This window comes from Adiantum capillus-veneris, chromosome 17, assembly GCF_014529385.1.
Source record: "Adiantum capillus-veneris isolate H3 chromosome 17, ASM1452938v2, whole genome shotgun sequence".
Taxonomy (NCBI): domain Eukaryota; kingdom Viridiplantae; phylum Streptophyta; class Polypodiopsida; order Polypodiales; family Pteridaceae; genus Adiantum; species Adiantum capillus-veneris.
Window position 1 is genome coordinate 65,918,086 of NC_140947.1, and position 22,612 is coordinate 65,940,697.

At 41.6% G+C, this 22,612-nt stretch overlaps 1 protein-coding gene across 1 annotated transcript; it reads left to right on the plus strand.

Annotated features, from left to right (window-relative positions):
• The first annotated feature begins 1,518 nt into the window (after window positions 1-1,518).
• Window positions 1,519-3,711, plus strand: LOC147437410 (uncharacterized). Its single transcript, XM_086485941.1, has 10 exons — window positions 1,519-1,809; window positions 1,911-2,018; window positions 2,114-2,215; window positions 2,314-2,471; window positions 2,591-2,689; window positions 2,773-2,940; window positions 3,021-3,158; window positions 3,242-3,335; window positions 3,432-3,521; window positions 3,622-3,711. The coding sequence occupies exons 1-10, from the start codon at window positions 1,519-1,521 to the stop codon at window positions 3,709-3,711; spliced, it is 1,338 nt and encodes a 445-aa protein (XP_086342067.1).
• Window positions 3,712-22,612: the final 18,901 nt, after the last annotated feature.

The window sequence follows — 22,612 nt, forward strand, 5'->3', positions numbered from 1 at the left end:
CCCGAGGAAAGGAAAGCTTGCCAAGCTCTATAGAATCAGACAAGGAAATGAGAGCTTGGAATTGCATCTTGTAAAGGAGTTGAAGAGCAAGGAAGCCGAGCTGCTGTAGCAAGTCAAGGGGAAGCAAGGAGAATCGGGAATCGAAGGCAGGTGAGTCCGGAGCAAATCGAAGCGCGGGCTTGGGCATGGGAAGCAAAGCAAGTGTCAAGCAAAGAAAAGCTAATGCAAGCATTGCAACAGGCTGAAATTGGGGGAGCACCGAGCAGGTTGACAAAGTGAAGCCGAGAAATTCAAGGCATCCTGAGCAAGCAACGAGGGCACATGGCGAGCAAATGTAGGTCCGTGAGCAAGGGTCGACTGTGAACAATACACGAGCCCTGTCTATATCTCACGCGGGCAGCTGGAGATGGGATCGACGCAGCAGGTTGCTGGAGCGTGCTGGACCGTTCGATGCCATGGCCAGCTTGCCTGCCAAATCAAATGAAAAACACTGCGCTGCGCATTAAATTCAGCGCCATTTACAGCCGCTGTCTAGCGCGCAGAGGCGGAAAGCCTTTTCCAGAGTTTGCTCCCTCGTCTTTAGCTCACGCTGCCCATACGCCGAGTTTACTTTTTAGCAGAGGCTTGCATTGCATCTCTCAAACCTTCATGAAAGCTATGGCGGCCATTTCTGCCTGCTCTCAGCCCTTCTCGACCTTGCCTTCCTTCTTGTGAGCCCTCAATGCAAAAGCGGCTTGCCCTCCTGCTCTCATCCTTTCTCGGCCATGGCGACCTTGCCATCGCCCTCAATGCAAAATATTGGCCCATTTTCCTACTCTGAGCCTCAACAACGCTATTCACAATAGCCCAAGCCTCCATTCTATTGCAAGGCCCGATTCCTATGCATAAGCCCTCAATGCTGCTCGATGCTTGACTTTGTGGAGAAAAGCTTGAATATTAAGCTTCAACTACCTCGTTCCTTAGCTCTGATGATGGACATTGCTTATAGCACATTCAGGCATCCGGTTCTCCAAGTGAGCAATCAACGCAATTGGCAAATTGGGTGAAAGAATCAATTTTTGAGGCGGAGTTTGGGCAAAAAAAATCAATTTCGGAGGCGGAGATTGGGCAAAGCATCAAAATCAACACAAGAGGCTTGGGCAAAGTGTGGGTCTAAATAGAGGTTGGTACTTTATGGTGATTTTTTTCGCATCAGTGAAGATTTTGAATACGTTTTATTTTGTTTGTGATTAAGTGAAGTAATATTGTGGAGTGTAAGATGCATTAACACACTGTAAAATCAAGTATATAATCAATTACAGTTAGAATTTTGTGTCTTTAGAATGGGGCTTTTTACATTGAAAAGACTAGAGAACATGACAACATGACAGTGCGATATTGTCGCGCATCGGAAGATTGTCCCAATAAGAATAGAGCTTTTCAAAAAAGGATCGATATGATGCGCCATTTAGAGAGTTGTCATCAAATTTTCATCACCATTCCAAAGCTACCATGTGGTCGACCTAAGGAGAGAGAGAGATGATTCAAAAGCCCACATCATCTAGAGCAATTCGGCAAACCAAGAAGCGCTTCACTAACTTAGAGTTCAAGATTAAGAATGCTAGAAACAAGCATCTACTAGATATAAAAAAGAGGGCACCGATCGTATGGGAACGTCGACAACATCGACCACGTAAAAAGAAAACCGATGAAACATATGATGAATGGTTAGATTCATATGTGAAAGAAAAGATGGAGCAATGGGAGAATGGGATGCCACATCGTGTGCAACTGATTGAACGACATATCAAAATCGGCTATGATGACGTGGTATGTAGCTACTAAATTCATTTGTTTTTTTAATAGATAGTGTAAGCCAGTCATTGAGTGAAACATAACTCTTAAATATTTTGACTATACATCAACAATAGAGAAGGAAAAAAAAACGCAAGAAGGAGATGGAGGAGCAAGCTAATGAGAGTGATGAGAAGGCACAGGAGGATAATGTCCTCGAGCAAAACCATGGGGAGCCCACTTCTGTAAGCCACTCACCTCATCCAACTCCAAATATCCACATTGTATTGTTGTCCAATACCATGTTTTAAAACGTTTAGTGTTAATTTTATTGATATAGATGTCACTTGCAGTTGAGAATACACAATCGCCCATGGCTCCGCGAAAGTTTTGTAGAAGATCAATTTCAAACTCACTTTCTTTGATTGCTGGTACACGACAGGTAGGGCTTTATATCGAAGTAAGATGAAAATTTGATTTTCATTAGTGCTTTCACTTATGGTTCTAATTTTGTTATGTTCTCCATATTCTTCCTCGTAGCCAAATTTGTATGCTAAACCAAAAACTCCAACTACACCTATAGAGATAAACTCCCCTATCGGGAGTAGTGGGACTAGAGATATCTATGGCACCATTTCTCAAGGTGTTTTTGATTGGAAAATTCCACCTACATCATCTAAGGCTTCCAAGTTGGAAAGGTGACTCCTCTCTCCTTGACCTTTCGCTTTGTTTTCTGTTGCATGCACAATTAGTGATTGGATTGATGTATTTTGCTATGGGATTGTGGTCTTTATAGTGACATGGTCTTCCATTTGAGATCCTCACGTTATGGCATAGCAATGGATTGCGATATAAACCTTATCAGTGACATTGTATCTAGTGAAGCCAATACTCAGTCAATGAATATGTTTGCCTTGTAAGTCTATTACTTTCTTCATTAGTTATTGGTTTTTTGATTGATTGAGTGCTAATAAGTAATAAACCACGCGTGGATTGTAGATGGATAGAGCACATTTTTCCTAGTGACATTATTGAGCATGTTTGGTTCGTGGATAGTTTGTGGTTTTCATATATGCTCACAAATATAAGTCAACCTACTGTGGAGAATTTCTTTGGAAAGGTGGACTTAGCATCCCAAACATTTACATTCTTTCCAATTATCAGTAGGTATGAGGAAATTTGTCTGCCCTAAGATCGCTAGAGTTCGTCTTAAAGTTTAATTAATAATAGAATTTGTATCACTTTAGATCACATTGGACTCTCATGGTATTTTATAATGGCCATCTTCGCCGCTTGTCTGGGTTGCCATTTGGGCAAAGTTCGCTCTTGTTTTTCGACTCCTTATCCATGTGCTCAATAATTGACTACTTGCCACACATAGAGAGGTACTAGTCAAAATTTATTTGTTGTATGTATATATCCATAATTATTAACAAGTACTTACGTGAAACGAGTGTGGTTTTCTTAGGGCACTCGCACATTTCTCCAACTACTGCTCACATGAGGTTATTAAGGAGGATCTTTTGAAACCTCGACAATATTGTCACATTGACTCAATAGAGGTTTGATAAGTACTTTTGTAGGTTTACTATAACTGTCATTGATCCTTGGTTGAGATCTTTCTTAATTGATGCTTTTTGTAATAGACACCTATGCAGCCAAATGGGTTTGATTGTGGCTATTATGTCATGACAATTATGAGATTTCTCATAATGGGAGGTATACAACACAAAAGATCAAGGCAATGGGTATATTCTTGGGCTTTGTTTCAAACTAAAAATTATGTAGTTACTGTGTGTTTAAGATGAAGAACTTGTGTATGCTAAAATTTCTTGTTTTTTTTTGTAGCTATCAAAAAAAATGTTCAACCATGAGGATGTGGAGGAGACAAAGAAAAGCTTGCATAGTTGGACCCAAAAGCTCTTGGTTGATCATTAGGGACTTTATATTATGGGCCATGGCATGTCACCTTTTATGGAGTTCCATTTTACTCTCTTATGGCGATCATGACTTTTTGCATTCGCCAATTTTGTAATGGAAACTTATTGAGAACAAAAAAAGATTTTGTTTTGGCCAATGCCTTGCTATTTTCAAATGAATCCTTTTGTAATAGTTCTTTTCAATGAGAGACAATGAGCATGTGAAAGGGATTTTAGTTGGATTGATAAGGTATTGCAATAGAGTTTTTACGGCACATTTTTTGTAATGGTGTATCAAATTTATGCTTCATGGTGGTCTTGAGAATTTCCAACTTAGGGCAATAGAGTTTTTATGACACATTTTTTGCATTGATGGTTGATTATGTTCTTTGGAATAAGAGCCAATTTGCAGAAAGTTGAGATGTACTTACAAGGTAGTGAAATGGACAGGATATGCCACAATTATTTCTTTTTTGCTTTGGTCTTCTAATTTACTTACAAATGTACACAAAGTATCTTCCAAGGGTGCACGCTAAGCTTGGGTAAGACGCTGGAAAAAAGTAAACTCGGGTACCCGAGTTTACTTTTTTCCAGAGAGGTGAAAACCAAATATGATCCATAATAAGAGATGTGGCAACAAAGAAATGTCATGGCGAGGTGAAATAGTTTAAATCACTCTCCTAATCTTTGACAATTGAAAGAAATTGAGATCTACAACCACCAAGAAAAGGGAAAATAAAACTTCAGATAAAATCTATTTGAATTGGAATGTGTTCTCTATACACAAGGAGAATCCTCATAATGGAGGCAAGGACCCTAATCTTGTTACAACCATTATCAAGGCTCAATGTGTAGATTCTCTCTTCATTTTCAGAATCGGGATACTCACATGCCACTATTTGACAATAAAAACTATTAGAGTCATCACAAAACTGAGCACCTTGCCCCACGATGCTCGTCTCAGCACCATCAGAGCAATGTTTTTTTGCTAAAGGCAATAATGCATGACATGTATGACACGAAAATGTACTAGCAGGATCTACAATCAATGTCTTAGTACAACAATGAGGGCACCAAACTCGTGCCCTTCCTTCAAAACGCACTCGATGTCGACCTCGTTTATGCTTTCTCCTTAGTACACCTGTGTGATGAGGTGGCTTTGGGTGTTGGTTAGTAGATATGCTCACATGATTGGGTTTAGGGTTATCTTCTTTGGATCTTTCATGATGACCATGACCTAAACGAGTTTGGGTCACATGCTCCTGAATTTGACACACACTACCACCAGTTGGCATGTCTATAAGAGATGGGGACACCAATGATCTCAAGGCATCTCTTGCCATCATCAATTGGTGCATGATTATCTCTTTCTCTTTGACACTCTTTGATGGTAGTCCTTCTTGTATAGCTAAAAGGGTTGCCTGGACTTCTTTGAAGGTAGTGAGCACCTCTTCCTCTTGCAGGTTTTCACTAGCATCAATGTCGTTAGAGTCACCACACATCATCTCGTGTGCATTGTCCACTATGGGAAAAATGGTATTCAAGTGGGGAAGGAATTGCATGACTATAAGACGAATTCCATATAAGTGTTTACATTCTGAACCCCAATCTAGACAGTCACAGTAGTTGCTTTGTAAGCTCACATAGTACCATATATTTGGAGTAGTCATGCTCCGTATATGAAATTGCAACAACATCTCATCCACAACTTGCAAGCTTGTTGGGTCCTCTTTGTATCTTTGCAAGAGCTTCTCCCCTTCTTTTAGCCGATGTGTGTGCCTTTTAGATGATCCACTTTGCCCAAATCGCTTTGAATCGGCTATCACCAATACATATTTATTAGGATAGTTTCTAATTAACAAGCAAGAGAAAGTCACAAGACCATACCTATTTCTTGCTTTTGTTTTAAGAATCTCAACAAGGTTCCCCCCATGCGATTGCCAGTCTTAGAGTCTACCACAAGGGCATGTAATAACTCTACAATTGATCGATTCATACGTGCTTCCAAAAGGGTATACTTTATGTACTGCCACAATCGCTCTACTAAATTTGTAGTGTCCACATTGCCGGGGTTAAAAAGCCTTCCAAACTTTGGCCATCGTTTTCTCCACATGCAAGAACCCCCACACCAACCATTTGTGATGTATCGAACTATATTCTGGTAGGATGCATATCTTTGAAGCAATAGTTGGTATCTTCCCACAAAGTCTTCCTCTGTTGCACTATGCATGAGATTTGACATCTCCACGTATACATCTCCGCGCATCTCCATGGGAACCTTCCACAGGAGGAATGTACTATCACAAAAAATTCCCGCTATTCACAAAACATGCTATAAGAAAAAGAAATACCTGTGGAATAAGATTTTCAACCCAAGCCTTCTTGGTGTGGAACCAACAAAGCAATACATGGCAAGAAATTTGGGATCGATCACCATTTGCCTCATGCATCCAACAATGCGGATCTTCCTCCACTACATTGAGTAAGGCTTCAAGTTCTTGTTGTGATTTATCAATAACAAGAGCACTAGGACGGATGTGTCCCATTTTTGAGAACACTTTACGAAGTGTTAGCTCTAAAGCTATAACCTCATGGCGACCACCAACATCTGAGGTGCACAACATGAACCATATAGGAATACCCACACCAAGTTGATTGGGAAGCATAGCCGCAAACAATGGTAGACCAAATGCATTTGTTTTGAAGGTACCATCAATTGCCCACGAGTTATTTTGAGAAAAACGCATAGCTATCTCGAGCATCCATTCATCTTGCAATATTAGGATGAATGGTCTATCTTTTGGATCCATGGCATTGGGATTATATGGTTGGATGTACAATGCCTACATGTAACAACTTATCAAGACATAGTAGTTATGGTAAAAATAATCTCATTGGTTTGGATCTTACCTTATGTAGTTTTTGCAAGGCTAAAGCTTCCATATACATTGTTGTCCAATCATCATTACTTACTCTATTTGTAAAAACCATACACACATGCCATTAACTTTCACATTCTACTACACTCACTAAAGATTCTAATCATACGTAGTTGTTTAGAAGTACCTTGAATGCGCGCTCGATATGACAACATTTGGATCTCCCCTGGGATCATAAAGAATCTGTAGATTGTGCGCTCCAGTATGGAAGCCCTTTCCATTTGGATCTTTTCTTTGGACAAGGACAATTGTGCAACATGGCGAGAGCTTCCAACATCAAATAAGTCATCCAAGCAACATTTTATGACATGTGAGATGCTTGTCCACATCCTCTCTGTTTGTGTTGATGATGGACATTGCTGGCTTATTGAGATCAAAATCATTGCATCGAGTATTTGACATGTGAGGATTCTTTTTAACAATGCATCCACATGAGTTTACAAATGCCTTGATGTAAGCTATCGGTATTCCATGGCGATGAATATCAATAGACCATTTTACCTTGAGAACTTCGAGAGTTGAAGTGACTCCTCGGTGTTGTTCACCACCTTCATTGCAATGAGCATGCCTAACAATGCTTTCCCAATCTTCAATGCAAGCAATCCGTAGCTTGGGTTCCACTTTCAAGCAAAGTCCAAGCAAACCATCTTCATCCTGTAGCAAACAAAGGCTCTCTTGTATTCTTCGCCACTTCTTAAGATCTAGCATTCCCCTAGTGTCATGCTTTTTCAAAATATCCAAGGGTATGGACATTCCTTCATGTAGAACCATTATCATTAAGTTGTAAGTTCCTCTATCAAAAGAGAAAAATGTTGGTGACAAATATTGGAGAGGATCAACCACAACCACATCGAATGGTTCAATGTCTGAAGTATTGCATGACTCATCAGAGCTTGTGCTATCATCAAAGTGATTTTCAAGGTCATCACTTGTGAAAAGCCAATCCATGGTAATCAAGAGTACCAAATATGCTTAATATATAGGGAAAAGTGTGAATAGTAGAGTAGTGGAGGTTATGTAAACAACAATGCTTGAAAACTAAGAGGAGTGGTGTGTGTGTGCAAGGAGAGAAAGCAATGGCATGTGCTTGGAAATAGTACTTCACTTTCACAAGCCCCCTTCCCCGGATTCTGGAAAAAAGTAAACTTGGGTACCCGAGTTTACTAAAATACCCGAGTTTACAAACTGACATAAGTATCTTGGATTATAGCACTATCATCATAATATGCAGAGGGTACAATCATGAAAGCTAGAGGAAATCTTTATAATTCTCCACCATAAAAGCACCTTACATACTGTGCATCCAAATTTAAAAGTAATCCGAAATCCCCTCCGTGGTCCCCACCAAAAGTAAACTAGGGTACCCAAGTTTACTTTTGTACCCGAGTTTACTTTTTTGGCGCCGACAAAATCAACGGATCTCCTTTGTAGATGTGACTTTTGGCCCATTTCCACCCTTGATCCCATCTCCCATGCCCGTGTTAGATATAGCTAAGGGTACACGAGCTTGGAATTGGGGAGCTTGTATGGCGTTCGACATTCTGCAGCTCATCAGTCGGGATGCAGGTCTTCGTCAGCTGCAATGAATCAATTTTTTATTTTATTTTTTTAACCACACACACTCATGTGTGCAAAGGTCCACTCCCACGGAGCCCTTTGACACCAACCCCTTCTACCTAAACCCCCGATCACCTAACCTCGACTCCTCTCAACCATCCGATCGAGCTGCAAAAGAGAGAGAGAGAGAGAGAGAGAGAGAGAGAGAGAGAGAGAGAGAGAGAGAGAGAGAGAGAGAGAGAGAGAGAGAGAGAGAGAGAGAGAGAGAGAGAGAATGTGATTGAGAGCTTGAGAGAAAGCTAAGAGTGTGAGAGCGAGTGAGAGAGAGCAAATAGGTTTTTGGCCATCAACACTGGATTTCTCAACGTCAATTCTCCGACATTGACACGAGAGAGAGAGAGAGAGAGAGAGAGAGAGAGAGCTCCGGCTCCAACACCGACACCTCATCGGCGACGTCCAATGATCCTCGGCCTCAGCTAGAGGAAGAGAGAGCGGGAGAGAGAGATTTGAAATTTCTTCGGTTTGGGATCTTTGAGATTGGTTTTAGGCTTCCCGCTCTGGCACTTTCCTCTACGACTCAACATCGACACCGCTTTTGGTGACACTCTTTGCACGGAGGATTTTTGACATCCGACCCTGACGTCAGTGTTCTCGCGGACGACCATCTTCCCGCAGACGAGTGTGCTTGCCACTTGCATGGGTGAGGTGCTTCTACCACAGAGGAGTGACACTCGGCATCAACACCGATCGCACCGATCACGCTCTACGATACCGTTTTGACTCCGAGCACCTTTGCCTTTGAAAATCGGCACATACCAACACGGACACGTAGGTTACATGTTACAGGGGGCTTTTAAGCCCGTTTATAGACATATTCTCTAAGTTTCCAAATACTTATAGACACATCACTTTTTCATGCAATTTTAGCAGTCGTTTTGATATTAATTTCTCTACAGATAGATGCATTTTTTGTGTGAGCACACCTAGTGCTACTGAACTCTTTTGAGAGCAGGTATCTCCACAGGGATCACTAGTTTTACTGCATGCAGTAGTTCTTGGTGCCTATTTGAGCGCGGTTCACTCATGTACGTTGAGTCACGGACATTGCCTATTGTACGTGTAGAGCCATTTTTTGCTATTTTGGCAGTTTTTCTAGGCCGTTTTTGAGACTCGGACCAGAAGAGCCCTTTTTGAGATTGTGGCTAGTCCTTTTGTGTCTCCATTAGCCTTTGGAGGATCGATAGCATGAGGTTTTTTTTAATTGGGATATATTCTCGAATGTTGAGGTACCTTCAATGATACAGGTAGCTGGAGTTCCCCATTACGGTACCCTTGCCATAGGACATGTATTTGGATGGGTTTTTGTGCTTTTGACGCCAAGTTGGCAGTCACAGAAGAGTGGTTTTGTGTAGTGTATGCCCAATGGTTCTTTTGAGCAGTTAATGCACTTTTTGAGTTGAGTTTTGACTCTTCATACAAAGGAGACCTTGTCGAATTTATCTTGTGAGTCCGTTTTATGTGTTCTTGGCATTTCTAGTTGTTTTTACACCGTGATTTTACTACATTTTGGTTTGAGTTTTCGCTCTTGTTCTAGGGGAAACTCTGTCGAAATTATCCCAGGCAATTCGCCATAAAGATTTTGGCTACATTCTCTTAATCATGGTTGTGAGTAGTGCTTCCAAAAGAGAAGAGTACTACATCAAAAAGTTTGATAGCTCAAATTTTGCCATTTGGTGGCAGCGTATGCAAGATGTTTTGATCAATAAAGGTTTGATAGCACCCTTGCGTGCAAGAAGAGAGAATGTGTGCACTAATGATGAGTGGGATGACTTGAATGAGCGTGCTATGGCGACAATTTGCCTGCACCTTGGTGAATCTATTTACTTTACCATAACGGATCATGCCAATTCCAAAGATTTGTGAGATGCTCTATATCATGCTTGGGATGGCAACAACGCCTCAAACAAGGTTTTCTTGATGAAGAAATTGATGCCCACGAACATGAAAGAACGTCCCACTCGAACGAGTTCAACAACGTGTTTTCACAGCTTACTTCAAAAGGTCTCAATTTTGATGATGAAATGAAGGCCATTTTCTTGCTATGTTTGCTACCATCGTCATGGGATACTTTCAACACAATCATAAGCAATTCTGCACCCAATGGAAGGCTAGATTTTAGTAGTGTTGCTGGTGCATTGCTCACTGAGGAGATTTGACGTCAATCTCTTGATGCAAGTGGGCATGGTGATGCATATGTGGCTAGTGGCAATCATGACAAGCAAAAGCAGCATGGTCATAGCTCCGGTCATTCACAAGATCACAAACAAGGTCGTAGCAAGAGTCGCGGCAAAGACATGCGAAATGTAGAGTGTTACTATTGCCATAAAAAGGGACGCTTAAAGAAAGATTGCCGCACAATGCAGCGTGATAAGGGCAAAGAGAAAGCAAATTCTGACAAGCCTAAAAGTAGAGTGATAATTGAAGAGCTTAATGTGGTTGAGTCTCTAGAGATTAAAAATTTTCTCAAATGTCAAATGATGTGTTGATTCTCACATCGAATTTGAGTCATGATGCATTGTTAGCTCATGACGAGTGTTATGCACAGAATTGGATTGTGGACTCAGGTGCTAGCTTTCACAGAATTGGATTGTGGACTCAGGCACAATGCAGCTAGGAAATTCTTAAGAGCTTGATAAATGTGGTGTGGGTAGCATCAAGTTTTCTATGCGTAATGGCACTAAGTTTATGCTGCATAATGTTAGACATGTACCCAAATTGACAAAGAGTTTAATGTCAATTGGACAGTTGGATGATTTGGGTTACACTACCATATTTGCTCATGGTTCTTGGATCATCAAGAAGGGAAATCTGGTCATGCTTAAAGGCCAGAAATCTAGCTCATTGTACTCACTTTATGTCTCTTCTATGAAAGAGAATTCTATTTTTGTAGCCGAGCTGCCGTCTATAGAGTTGTGGCATAGCTGGCTAGGACATATGAGTCAAAAGGGAATGAAATTCTTGTAGCATTTTGGTTGTATCCTTGTGCTAGATTACTCTAACTTCTCTTTATGTGAGCATTGTATCTATGGCAAACAGACTAGGTTGACATCAGCACCTTTGGACAAGGAGTTAGGGAGTCCTCTAGATCTCATTCATAGAACTCGTGCGTACCTATGCCAATCAAGTCTCTAGGGGGAGCGTTATACTTCCTAACATTCATAGATGACTCTACTAGAAAGGTATGGGGTTATCCCTTGAAGCAAAAGAGAGATGTCTTTAGTGTCTTTTAGAAGTTCTTAGCATTGGTCGAGAACCAATTGGGTAGAAAGCTTAAAGATTTGCGCAGTGACAATGAAGACGAGTACATCTTTTCCGAGTTCAAGGACTTTTGTAGTAAAAGAGGCATTAGAAGACAATTTACCATGCCTTACATACCCACCCAAAACAGTGTGACTGAGAGAATGAATAGCACCATTCAAGAACGGGTCACTTCTATGTTGTCTACGACCAACTTACCTCAAGAATTTTAGGGAGAAGCTATTACGACGGTTGCTTACTTGATCAATCAGTCCCCTAGTACAACACTAAAGTACAAGGTTCCGCAGGATATGTAGATTGGCAAAGAGTCCAATTATGATAGATTACGTGTATTTGGGTGTGAGGCATTCTCACATATGCCAAAAGCACTTAGACAAAAGTTGGACCCCAAATCACACAAGTGCATCTTCATTGGATATGGTGTAGACGAAGAAATGGGATATCATCTCTAGCGCTCGAAATCAAAGAAGGCCATACGCAACTCATGTTGGGGTATAAAGCCCAATGTGGTCGCCCAGGTAAGTGGGCGGGCCGCCAGGTATGTACACATATTCTTTTGTAAAAACCTAATAAGAACTCACTATGCTCTACACATTACAGTAGAGCGAGTTCACCATATCGTCGTGCTCTTCTTCTCACACTCTCTCTCGTGTCGCACTTCCGCTCGTACTCCTTCAACTGGTATCAGAGCTCAGATCGAGGCTCGCGGCAGCACTGCAGGAGGCTAGAGTCACCAGCTCAGATTGGAGTGAAATTCGACAGGCGAAGACACGGCCCCAAATCCTGTGGGAGAGCCCGAAGGACTTGGTGTTCTCAGAATTTCATTCTGAGGTCATCTCGGTCACCGTTCGGCTTCGACAAAGTTCTGCGCAGGCCATTTTCGACTACGTGGTCTCGGTGGGTGCAGATCCGACTCTGCAAATTTGGGGTTTTCGGCCTACGACTGCAGGTGCTGAGGATATCGACACTCCCAGAGTGTTGATTTGTGGCTGTCTACACATCGAAGGACGGCTCACAGTTCTTGGAGGCGTGTCACATACGACACGGGCGCATCTACACACAGACTGTAGGCGACATCCACTAGTTCATCAGGTAGCTTGTGTTTGCTGCTTGATATTCTAGATTTCATCCTGACATTGCAGGTACTTCCACATGGGATGTATTGTCAGAGATGATGTATGTCTGTTGAGGGTTTGCTGGCTGTGAGTCACGCAGCAAACAACCGCTGCAACGGTTACAGCATACAGTGGGAAATTTGTGGATGTATGAATTTGTGGGAAGTCTATGTACTGTCAGATTTACTGCAGCCTTTGTTGAGGGTCGAGTGAGGTTTTATTGAGTTGGGGGATTCTCGAATGTTGAGATCCTTTCGGTGATACAGGTCTTGGAGCGATCCCTCGAGCACCCTTAGATAGGCAGCTAGGATGTATTGACTGTGAGTTAGACAATTGGGATTGCATCTTTGCTTTACTGCCGTTGAGGCATTGTCGCAGTCTATGCTTACAGGATAGTGACAGGACAGTCAGAGACAGTACAGGTGCAGGACAGGTTTACCCACAGCTTACAGTGTTAGAGAGACAGTGGTTTTTTGAGCTGTTTTTTGGTCTGTTTTTAGTACACCAGAGCCATTTTACAAAGGAGACTTTGCCAAAATTTATGCAGAATCTGAAGCTTTCTTGGTTCATTTGACAGGTTGATATTGGTTCAGAGGTCAGTTTACAGGGGAAACTCTGCCGACCTTTTCCCAGGAAAGTAAACCACTGTGAAGCATAGCTATGGCTGGATCACAGGACACTGCTCTTTACAATATCAAGAAGCTGGATGGAACCAATTTCCCATTGTGGAAGATGCAGATTTGGCACGTGTTGGTACAAAAGAAGCAGATAAAACCTATAAAGCTCAAGGGGATAAAACCAGAAGATATGGACGAAGATGAATGGAGCGAAATGGATGAATTGGCACTTTCTACCATTATGCTGACTTTGGCAGAAAGCGTTTACTTCAATGTAGCAGACGAGATGTCGGCTTATCAAGCATGGTTAAAGCTGAGTGATCTTTATGAGAAGCAGAGTGCAGCTTCACAGGTATACTGGCTTAAGAAGCTTGTTGACTTGAAGATGAAAGAAGGGACACCTATGTCCAATCATCTGAATGAATTCAACACAATCTATAGTCAGTTGTCAGCTCAAGGTGTCAAGTTTGATGAACCTGTTAGAGCTATGTTCCTGTTGATCACATTGCCGGAAAGTTGGGACACTTTTCGCACAGCTTTGAGTAATTCTGCACCTCCAGATGGTTTGAACATAGCAAGTGTAGAAGGAAGTCTGCTTACTGAAGAAACCAATAGAAAGACAATGGACAAAGGCAAAGGAACAGCCTTAGTTGTCAAGGGAAGGACCAAAGAAAAGTACAAAGGTGGAAAGAGGAATCAGTCTCGTAGCAAGTCCCGCAGTGCTAAAGGCAAGAGTGACATAGAATGCTACCATTGTGGCAAGAAGGGTCACATGAAAAGAGACTGCAGAGAATGGAAAGCAGAAAAAGGCAAAGAGAAAGCTGAAGACCATGGTGAGAAGAACAAGTCCTCAGTGAAGATTCAAGAAATAAATGTGACAAACACTATTGCAGAGGATGACAGTCTAGTGTCAAGAGACATCTACTTCTTGAAGAATACAATGGACTCAGCTCTTCTTACAGCATCTGATGGAAATGCACTGAGTGACTGGATTATAGACTCAGGGGCATCACTTCATGTGTCTCCAAACAAGGAGTGGTTTACCTCTTATGTGACCACTAAAGATCATGTTCGGCTAGGCAATGGGCAGACATGTGAGATCTTAGGTGTTGGAGATGTTCAATTGAAGTTTCAGAATGGCTCTTCTTTCACGCTGAAGAATGTGAGACATGTTCCCGCAATTACAAAGAGCTTGATCAACACAGGTTTACTTGATGATGCTGGCTATGTCACCACTTTTGGACAGAACATGTGGAAGATATCCAAGGGTTCTATGACAGTAGCACATGGAGTAAAGTCTGGAGGACTTTACATGATTTATGTATCAAATGTCTCTAAAAATGTAATCATTGTAACTGAGCAGCCGAACGTTTCTTTGTGGCATAGCCGGTTAGGACATATGTCCAAGAAGGGAATGGAAATCTTGTCTCGTTCTGGTTATTTGCCTGGCTTTTCATTTAATGATTTTTAATTATGTGAACATTGTCTGTATGGTAAGCAAACACGGAAGCCACATAAGCATAGAAGCAATAGAAGAGATACACAGTTGGCACTTGTTCATAGTGATTTGTGTGGACCTATGCCTAACATATCTCTAGGGGGAGCTTCTTACTTTATGACATTTATAGATGATTACTCGAGGAAAGTATGGGTTTACTTTCTCAAGCACAAGGATGAAGCGTTTAGTGTTTTCAAAACGTTTGTGACACTTGTGGAGAATCAGAGTGGCAAGAAGCTTAAATGCTTACGCACTGACAATGGTGGAGAGTATGTTTCAAAGGCCTGTCAGGACTTTTGTGAGTCAAAAGGTATAAAACGTGAACTTAGTGCTCCTTACAATCCTCCTCAAAATGGTGTTGCTGAGAGGATGAATAGGACCATACAAGAGTAGGTCAGAAGTATGTTGTCTAATGCACAGCTGCCAAATGGGTTTTGGGCTGAAGCTGTATCAACAGCTGTTCATCTTGTAAATAGATCTCCTAGCAAGGTTTTGCAGAAGGATTCAGTGGCAAAGATGGTATGGTCAGGCAAAATGCCCTCATACAAGCATCTCAGAGTCTTTAGTTGTGAGGCATATACTCAGGTTCCAAAGAAATTTAGGAACAAACTTGAGCCAAAGAGTAGAAAGTGCATCTTTTTAGGCTATGGTAATTCTGGTGAGATGGGGTACAGACTTTGGGATCCCGAATCCAGAAAGGTTATCCGCAACAATGATGTTCACTTTAATGAAGCCAAATATTATTCTAAACCAGAGAGGGTTGAGGAGATTAGAAGAGTTGTCTTCCAAGAAGATGGACCTGCACGTGCAAGACAAAATGTCAGGGCTCAAGAGGAGCAAGGACAGGATAGAGTGGAACCACGGGTTGTGGCTGAGCCTGAGCCACCTATTGTGCGTAGATCTGGACGTATCACGCGACCTCCTGATAGGTTTGTTCCATCTATGAACTATGTCATGTTGACTGATTGCAATGAGCCTTCATGTTACAAGGAAGCAGTGCAAATGAAGGACTCCGGGAATTGGAAATTGGCCATGCAGTCAGAGATGACAGCTCTGCATAAAAACCAGACATGGAAGCTAGTTAAATTACCACAGGGAAAAAAGGCTCTACCTTGTAAATGGGTTTACAGGTATAAGATCATCACTCATGATAGTCAGCCAAAGTACAAAGCAAGGCTTGTTGCCAAGGGCTTTAAGCAAGAACAAGGCATTGACTTTGATGAAGTCTTCTCTCCGGTGGTCAAGATGACTACATTGAGATGCTTTCTTGCATTGGTTGCCATATTAGATTTGGTGTTGCACCAAATGGATGTCAAGACAGCGTTCTTGCATGGTGATTTAGATGTGGAAATTTACATGCAGCAGCCAGAAGGGTTTGTTGAGAAAGGCAAGGAAGATTGGGTATGCCAGTTGTTAAAGAGTCTTTATGGCTTAAAACAATCACCGAGGGCATGGTACCATAAATTCCACAAGTTTATGCTTTCTCAAGGCTACAAACGTAGTGAGTTCGATCACTGTCTATATACAAAGAAGGCTAAGGATGGTAGTTGGCTGATCCTTATTTTGTATGTGGATGACATGTTGATTGTTGGCAAGCACTTGGAAGAAATTTCAGCTTTGAAGTCAAAGATGGCAAAATCGTTTGACATGAAAGACATGGGTGAGGCAAGTCATATACTTGGTATGCGCATTGAGAGACACAGATCAAAGAATTTGATTTGGTTATCTCAAACAGAGTATATTGACAAGGTTTTGCAACGTTTCAATATGGAGAAGGGAAAGGCATTGAGTGTTCCATTGCCACCATATGTGAAACTTAGCAAACAAGATTGTCCTGTGTCTGAGGAAGAACAGACTGAAATGGATAAGATTCCATATGCTTCTGCAGTGGGTAGTTTGATGTATGCAATGATTGCTACTCGCCCAGACATTGCATTTGCAGTGGGAGTAGTAAGTCGATACATGTCAAACCCAGGCAAGAAACATTGGGAGGCAGTGAAAGGAATATTGAGATACCTGAAAGCTACAAAGAGTATGCGCATATGCTATGGGAGTCAGGAGCTAAGTGTAAAGGGTTTTACAGAATCAGATTATGTAGGTGACTTAGACAACCGAAGGTCTACATCAGGGTATGTCTTTACATTGGCTGGTGGAGCAGTATCATGGCATTCTAGATTACAAGATTGTGTTACTCAGTCTACTACAGAGGCTGAATATGTTGCAGCATCAGAGGCATGCAAAGAATCAATTTGGCTTAATCGACTAGTAATAGATTTGGGAATCAAAGAAGATATGACTGTGTTGTATTGTGATAGTCAAAGTGCTATACAATTGGCTCGCAATCCAGTTTATCACTCAAAGACAAAGCATGTGGATGTGAAGTATCATTTCATCAGGGAAATGCTCAAGGATAAGCAACTTCAGCTTGTCAAAGTTCACACCACAGAAAATCCTGTCGATCTACTTACCAAAGGACTTCCCTCAGAGAGCTTTGCGCATTTTCGCAAGCAGTTAGGTGTAGGGTAGTACATCACTTCTCTACATCTCTTGTATATTAGCTTGTATAGTAGCTTCTCTCACACTTAAAGTACCACATTGGACTTTAAGTGGGAGGTTGTTGGGGTATAAAGCCCAATGTGGTCGCCCAGGTAAGTGGGCGGGCCGCCAGGTATGTACACATATTCTTTTGTTAAAACCTAATAAGAACTCACTATGCTCTACACATTACAGTAAAGCGAGTTCACCATATCGTCGTGCTCTTCTTCTCGCACGCTCTCTCGCATCACACTTCCGCTCGTACTCCTTCAGGTTAGATATTAGATTTTATGATATTATCTCTTTCTTGAAATCATAGTCATCCTCGACTATGAGGTAGAAGAGATAAAGTCTTAGTCATTAGTCTACATCTCTTAGCGGGTGAGGATTCCTTTTCACCCTGCGACATCATTCCGGAATGGATGATTAGTCCATTTGGTGCTTGGGAGACGTAGCTGCTGCAAGAATGTCTGCTCTTAGTCCATATCATACTCCCAAAGTAGAGTGACAAATTCTACTTGGTGTTTGAGTGACGTCGTCATCACAAACATGATTCTAAGCATGCATACTATTTAAAGTTGTGCACAAAAGAGGATTAGTCTTATAAGACAAAACCATTGTTCATTTAGAAAGCATTTACGTTTGCTTACTCTAGTGCTGCATTGTAAGCATTGACAAGGTTCATACTATCCTTAAGTTGTATTCCTTGTAGTGGATAATTTTTGAACTTAATAAGATACCGTCGGATAATCTATCCATGCCGTAGTACCTTGTCTTCATGCCGAAGGATAGCTTCGGGTTGTAGTACCTCTTGTTGGTCTTTGATTTCTGGAGGGTCTTCAATATTTGGTTCTATTGGTGGCTCTCCTTTGTAGGGCTTAACTAGGCTCACATGAAAAGCAATGTGTATGAGCTAATGGTTGGGCAATTTGAGTTGATAAGCCATGTCATCGATTGGCTTCAAGATTTGAAAAGGATCATAGTATCTTTTTGCTAATTTAGCTTAATACTTTTGATGGCCCGTAGGATTTTTGCCTGTAGTTTGCCTCAATCGAGCCTTGGGAAACTTAAGTAAGACCCAAATTATTTTCTTTGAACGTTAAGGCCCTTCTGTGCTTGTCAGCAACAACTTTTTGCCTTTGTTGAGAGATGGATATAGCCTCCTTAACCTTTTGAAAAGATTCTTGTAGGTCACGGCTATACTCATCAGCAACAAAGATCTCCCCATGTACTTTAAGTAGCAAGGGACTTTTAGGTCTCCCTCTATGATCTCAAAAGGCGCTTTTCCTGTAGTAGTATGAACAGTACTATTGTACACATACTCTACAAGGGGTAAGTACTTCTCCCATTGTGATCGTTGATCTGCTTCTGTAACATAAGTCTTTAGTAGATCGAGTATCGTAAGATTGGCTATCTCACTCTAGCCATCCGTTTGTGGGTGGTAGGTCGAAGAGAAAATCAATCTTCTACCTAGATTTTCAAAGAGACCTTTCCAGAAATTACTGGTCATTATAGAATCTCTATCTGACATGATGGATGTTGGTAATCCACGGTGTTTGAAAATCTGAGATATGAAGATGGTTGCCATTTGGTGTGCCTTAATAGTCTTTTTGACAGGAATAAAGGGTGCTTGCTTGCTAAACCTGTCGACTATTGTCCATATTTCCGTATTCCCATGGATAGACTTGGGTGATCCAAAGATAAAATCCATGGATATACTCTCCCATGATGAATTAGGGATTGGCAATGGTTGGAGTAATCCAGGTTTCTTCCCTCTATCATACTTAGTCTTTTGGCATACCACATTTTGAAACATGCTCTTGTATGTCCACTTTCATGGTGGGCCAATAGAAGTATGTCTCTACTCCTCAAAGAGTAGGTTGAATGCCTCTATGCCCTGCATAGGGAGGAGCATGGGATTCATACATGACTTTCTCACAAAGGGAGTGGGTAACACATAGCCTATTGCCATGGAGAAGATAACCATCCTACAAGGTGAATGGTTCCTTTTTCTTCCCCAAAGCAAGGGCTGACATTACATCTTTGAAGTCAGGGTCAATAGCATACTCATCTATCATGGAAGATAAATCATTGTGAGTTGCTATAGACACCGCATTGACTTTTGGTCGTCGTGAAAGTGCATTGGCCACTTGATTGTGCTTACCAACAATGTGAGCAATATGAAAATAAAATTACGAAAGAAAATTTGCCCACCTCATTTGTTTGTCGGAAAGCTTGGTTTGCATCATGAAGTACTTGAGACTTTGGTGGTTTGTTCGTAAAATGAATGGAGTCCCCAATAAATAGTGCTTCCATGTGTCTAGGGCATGTAGAACAGCTAAAAGCTCTATCTCATAAATGCCCAAGACCTGTTCATCCGTATTGAGCCTTCGGCTCTCATATGCTATGGCATGCCCTTCTTGAAGCAAGACTGCTCCAAGGCAATCACCACAAGCATCACATTGGACCTCAAATGGCTTTGAGAGATCCGAAAGCATGAGGACTGGTTGAGAGGTAAGCTTCTCTTTGAGCGTGTCAAGAGCTTTTTGCTCCTTAGCAGTCCATGAATACTTAACGTTCTTCTTCGTTAAGTCATGTAATGATCATGCTATTTTGAGAAAATTTTGCTATGAAGCGTCTATAGTATGCACACATACCAATGAAGCTTCTTAGCTCATGTAGATTCCTTGGATTAGGCTATGCTTTTATTACCTCTAACTTCGATGGATCCATACGGATACCATCTTGAGAGATAATATGACCTAAGTATTGAATCTCTTGAAGGAAAAATTCGCTTTTCTTTTGGTTGAGAAAAAGCTTGTTCTCCCTCAATGCTTGAAAAATCACTTGGATATGTTGCTTGTGTTCCTCCAAGGACTTGGAGTAGATGATGATATCATTAGCGAACACTCCAATGAACTTGCGGTAGGGTCTAAATATTTTCTCCATCAAACAATTGAATGTGGCTAGTGCATTGGTCAAGCCAAACGGCATGACTAGATATTCATAAAGACCAAACGTTGTACGAAACGTGGATATCTTCATCCACTATCTTTATTTGATGATAGCCACTTTTAAGGTCAATCCTACTGAAGTAGGTAGGGCCTTGTAGCTTATCAAATAGACCTTCTATCCGAAACATAGGAAATATGTTTTTGATAGTGATATGGTTTAGTGCTCGATAGTCCACACACATACGATATGTACCATCTTTCGTTTGCACTAAAAGGACTGGAGAACAAAGGGAGTGGAGCTAGGCCTCACCATCCATTGGTCTACCAATTCTTGTACTTGTCTCATGATCTCCTCTTGTTGAGCGTGGGAAACTCGATAAGGAGGCTTGTTAGGCGGTGAGCTTCCCGATAGGAGCTCAATTCAATGGTCATCATCCCCTCATTTTGGAGGTAAGTCCATAGGGATATCATCAATGAAAACATCTTGGAATCCATTTAGAAAAGTAGACAAGTTTAACTCTTCTTGATTCCTAACATTTTTATTTGATAAACCATTAGCGTCATTAGTGGATTCTTGGACGAAAGTCATGTACATAGAAATCGAGCTTTTCATTGACTTATCAAAAGTTGGTGAATTTACAAGTGGTATAGTACGAACAAACTCATTATCATCTATATACATGTTCTTTCCCCTATAGGTGAAGTAGATTCTCCTTTCAGGGAACTTCATGTTGGTAGCCATGCGATCAAACCATGGCACCCCTAGAATAACATCCTCATGTTGGAGAGGAGGGACGAAAAAGTCTTCGTTGTCGACATAGCTTTGGACATGAAGCCTCAACTTCCCAATCAAGGGAGTAACGGAGGCTTGCTATCCCTTGAAAGTTGTGTCAGTCGTTACAATATCTCCCATCTCAAAAGCTTGAATACCCAACTTGGTGGCCAACTCCGTTGATATGAAGTTGTGAGTAGAGCCAGGGTCAACAAACAAGATGAAGGCATCATGCTCCCTTACCTTTCCCCAAGCATAGGAGAGAGATGATCCTTTGCAATGAGCATCCTCTTTTGGAGCTTCGATGGTGGAAGCTCTAGGAGTCTCATTGCGAGCATTTTTCTTGGGGCAAGAACGATAGCCATGTCCTTGCTCCCCACACTTTAAACACTTATGGTCCTTGCGAAAATTTTCAAGCTCTTCATGAGAGAATTTGTTTTTACCTTTGTAAACTCCCTTTTCTTTGGACCTATTGTTGTTGTTGTAGGAAGTACCTTGGGAAGAATTTTGGGCATTGGTTTTCCCCTTTGCATCCTTTTTGTCTTTGTTTTCCATGGGTTTGACATTCCGTCTAGCCTCTTGTTGGAAATTGATGCGAGAAGTAACCATGGTGTGGTGGATTACTTCGGTGATAGAACCAGGCCGTCGGGAGTCGACATACTCGGCCATTTCTTTAGGTAATCCCGCACAAAATTGTTGCTTTTTCTCGGCAAAGTCTATCTTTTGGAAGAAGTAGCCTTGAGATGTAAATCCCAAAACTTGTCCACATATTAATGAATAGACTCATGTGAGAGAAGCTTCAAACTTTGCCATTCAGTAAGTACTTTGTCGTTTGCATCGCTTGCAAGGAATTGCTTCATGATGGAAACTTGTAGAGTTTTTCATGTCTTTGGGGCTTCACCATTGCCACGAAGGCTAGCCCACCATTGATGAGCTGATTTTTGGAAGTGCATAGCTACATGGCGTAGCTTGAAGGACTCCGTGAAGCCCTCATCTCCAAAGGCCGTATCAAGTTGTTGGATGAAGGCCAATACTTTGTTGGTGGCACCAAGCCATCATAGGTGAGAAAAGAGATACTCTTTCCTCCCTCTTTGAACTTCTTGAGCTTTTGTGATCTTCGCCATGCAGGGTATGATTTGTGATGTCCTCCCCTCTTGTATTCTCTATGAGAATAGCCATAGCTTTCGTCGAAAGAGGAGGAAGGTGAAGAAGAAGGAGAAGAGGGTGATCTCTTTCTTGACCTTTTCTTCCTTTGTTTCCTCTCTTCCCTTTCGAAGCGACGAGGAGAAGGACTGTGTGTTAAAAATTTCCTCATAGGGAGAGTTGGCGATCGTCTAGACCGTCGTCTTCGTGGAGCCACATCTTCAGAGGAACTTAGGGATTCATTATTTTCTTGTTCTTTGGACTCCTCCTCTCGTATGGGAGAGAGTCTTATTTGGGGGTTCTCATTAAGAGGCATCCTAAGCTCTCTCTCCTCTTGGAGAGGAAGGGAAATCCCATAAGCACGAAGTTGTTGAGTAACTTCGGCTTGCAAGGTAGGGTTGCCCATAGCTTGATGCAACCTAGTAACAAGATAATTGATAAACATGGGGGCATCATCATTAGCACCTTCATG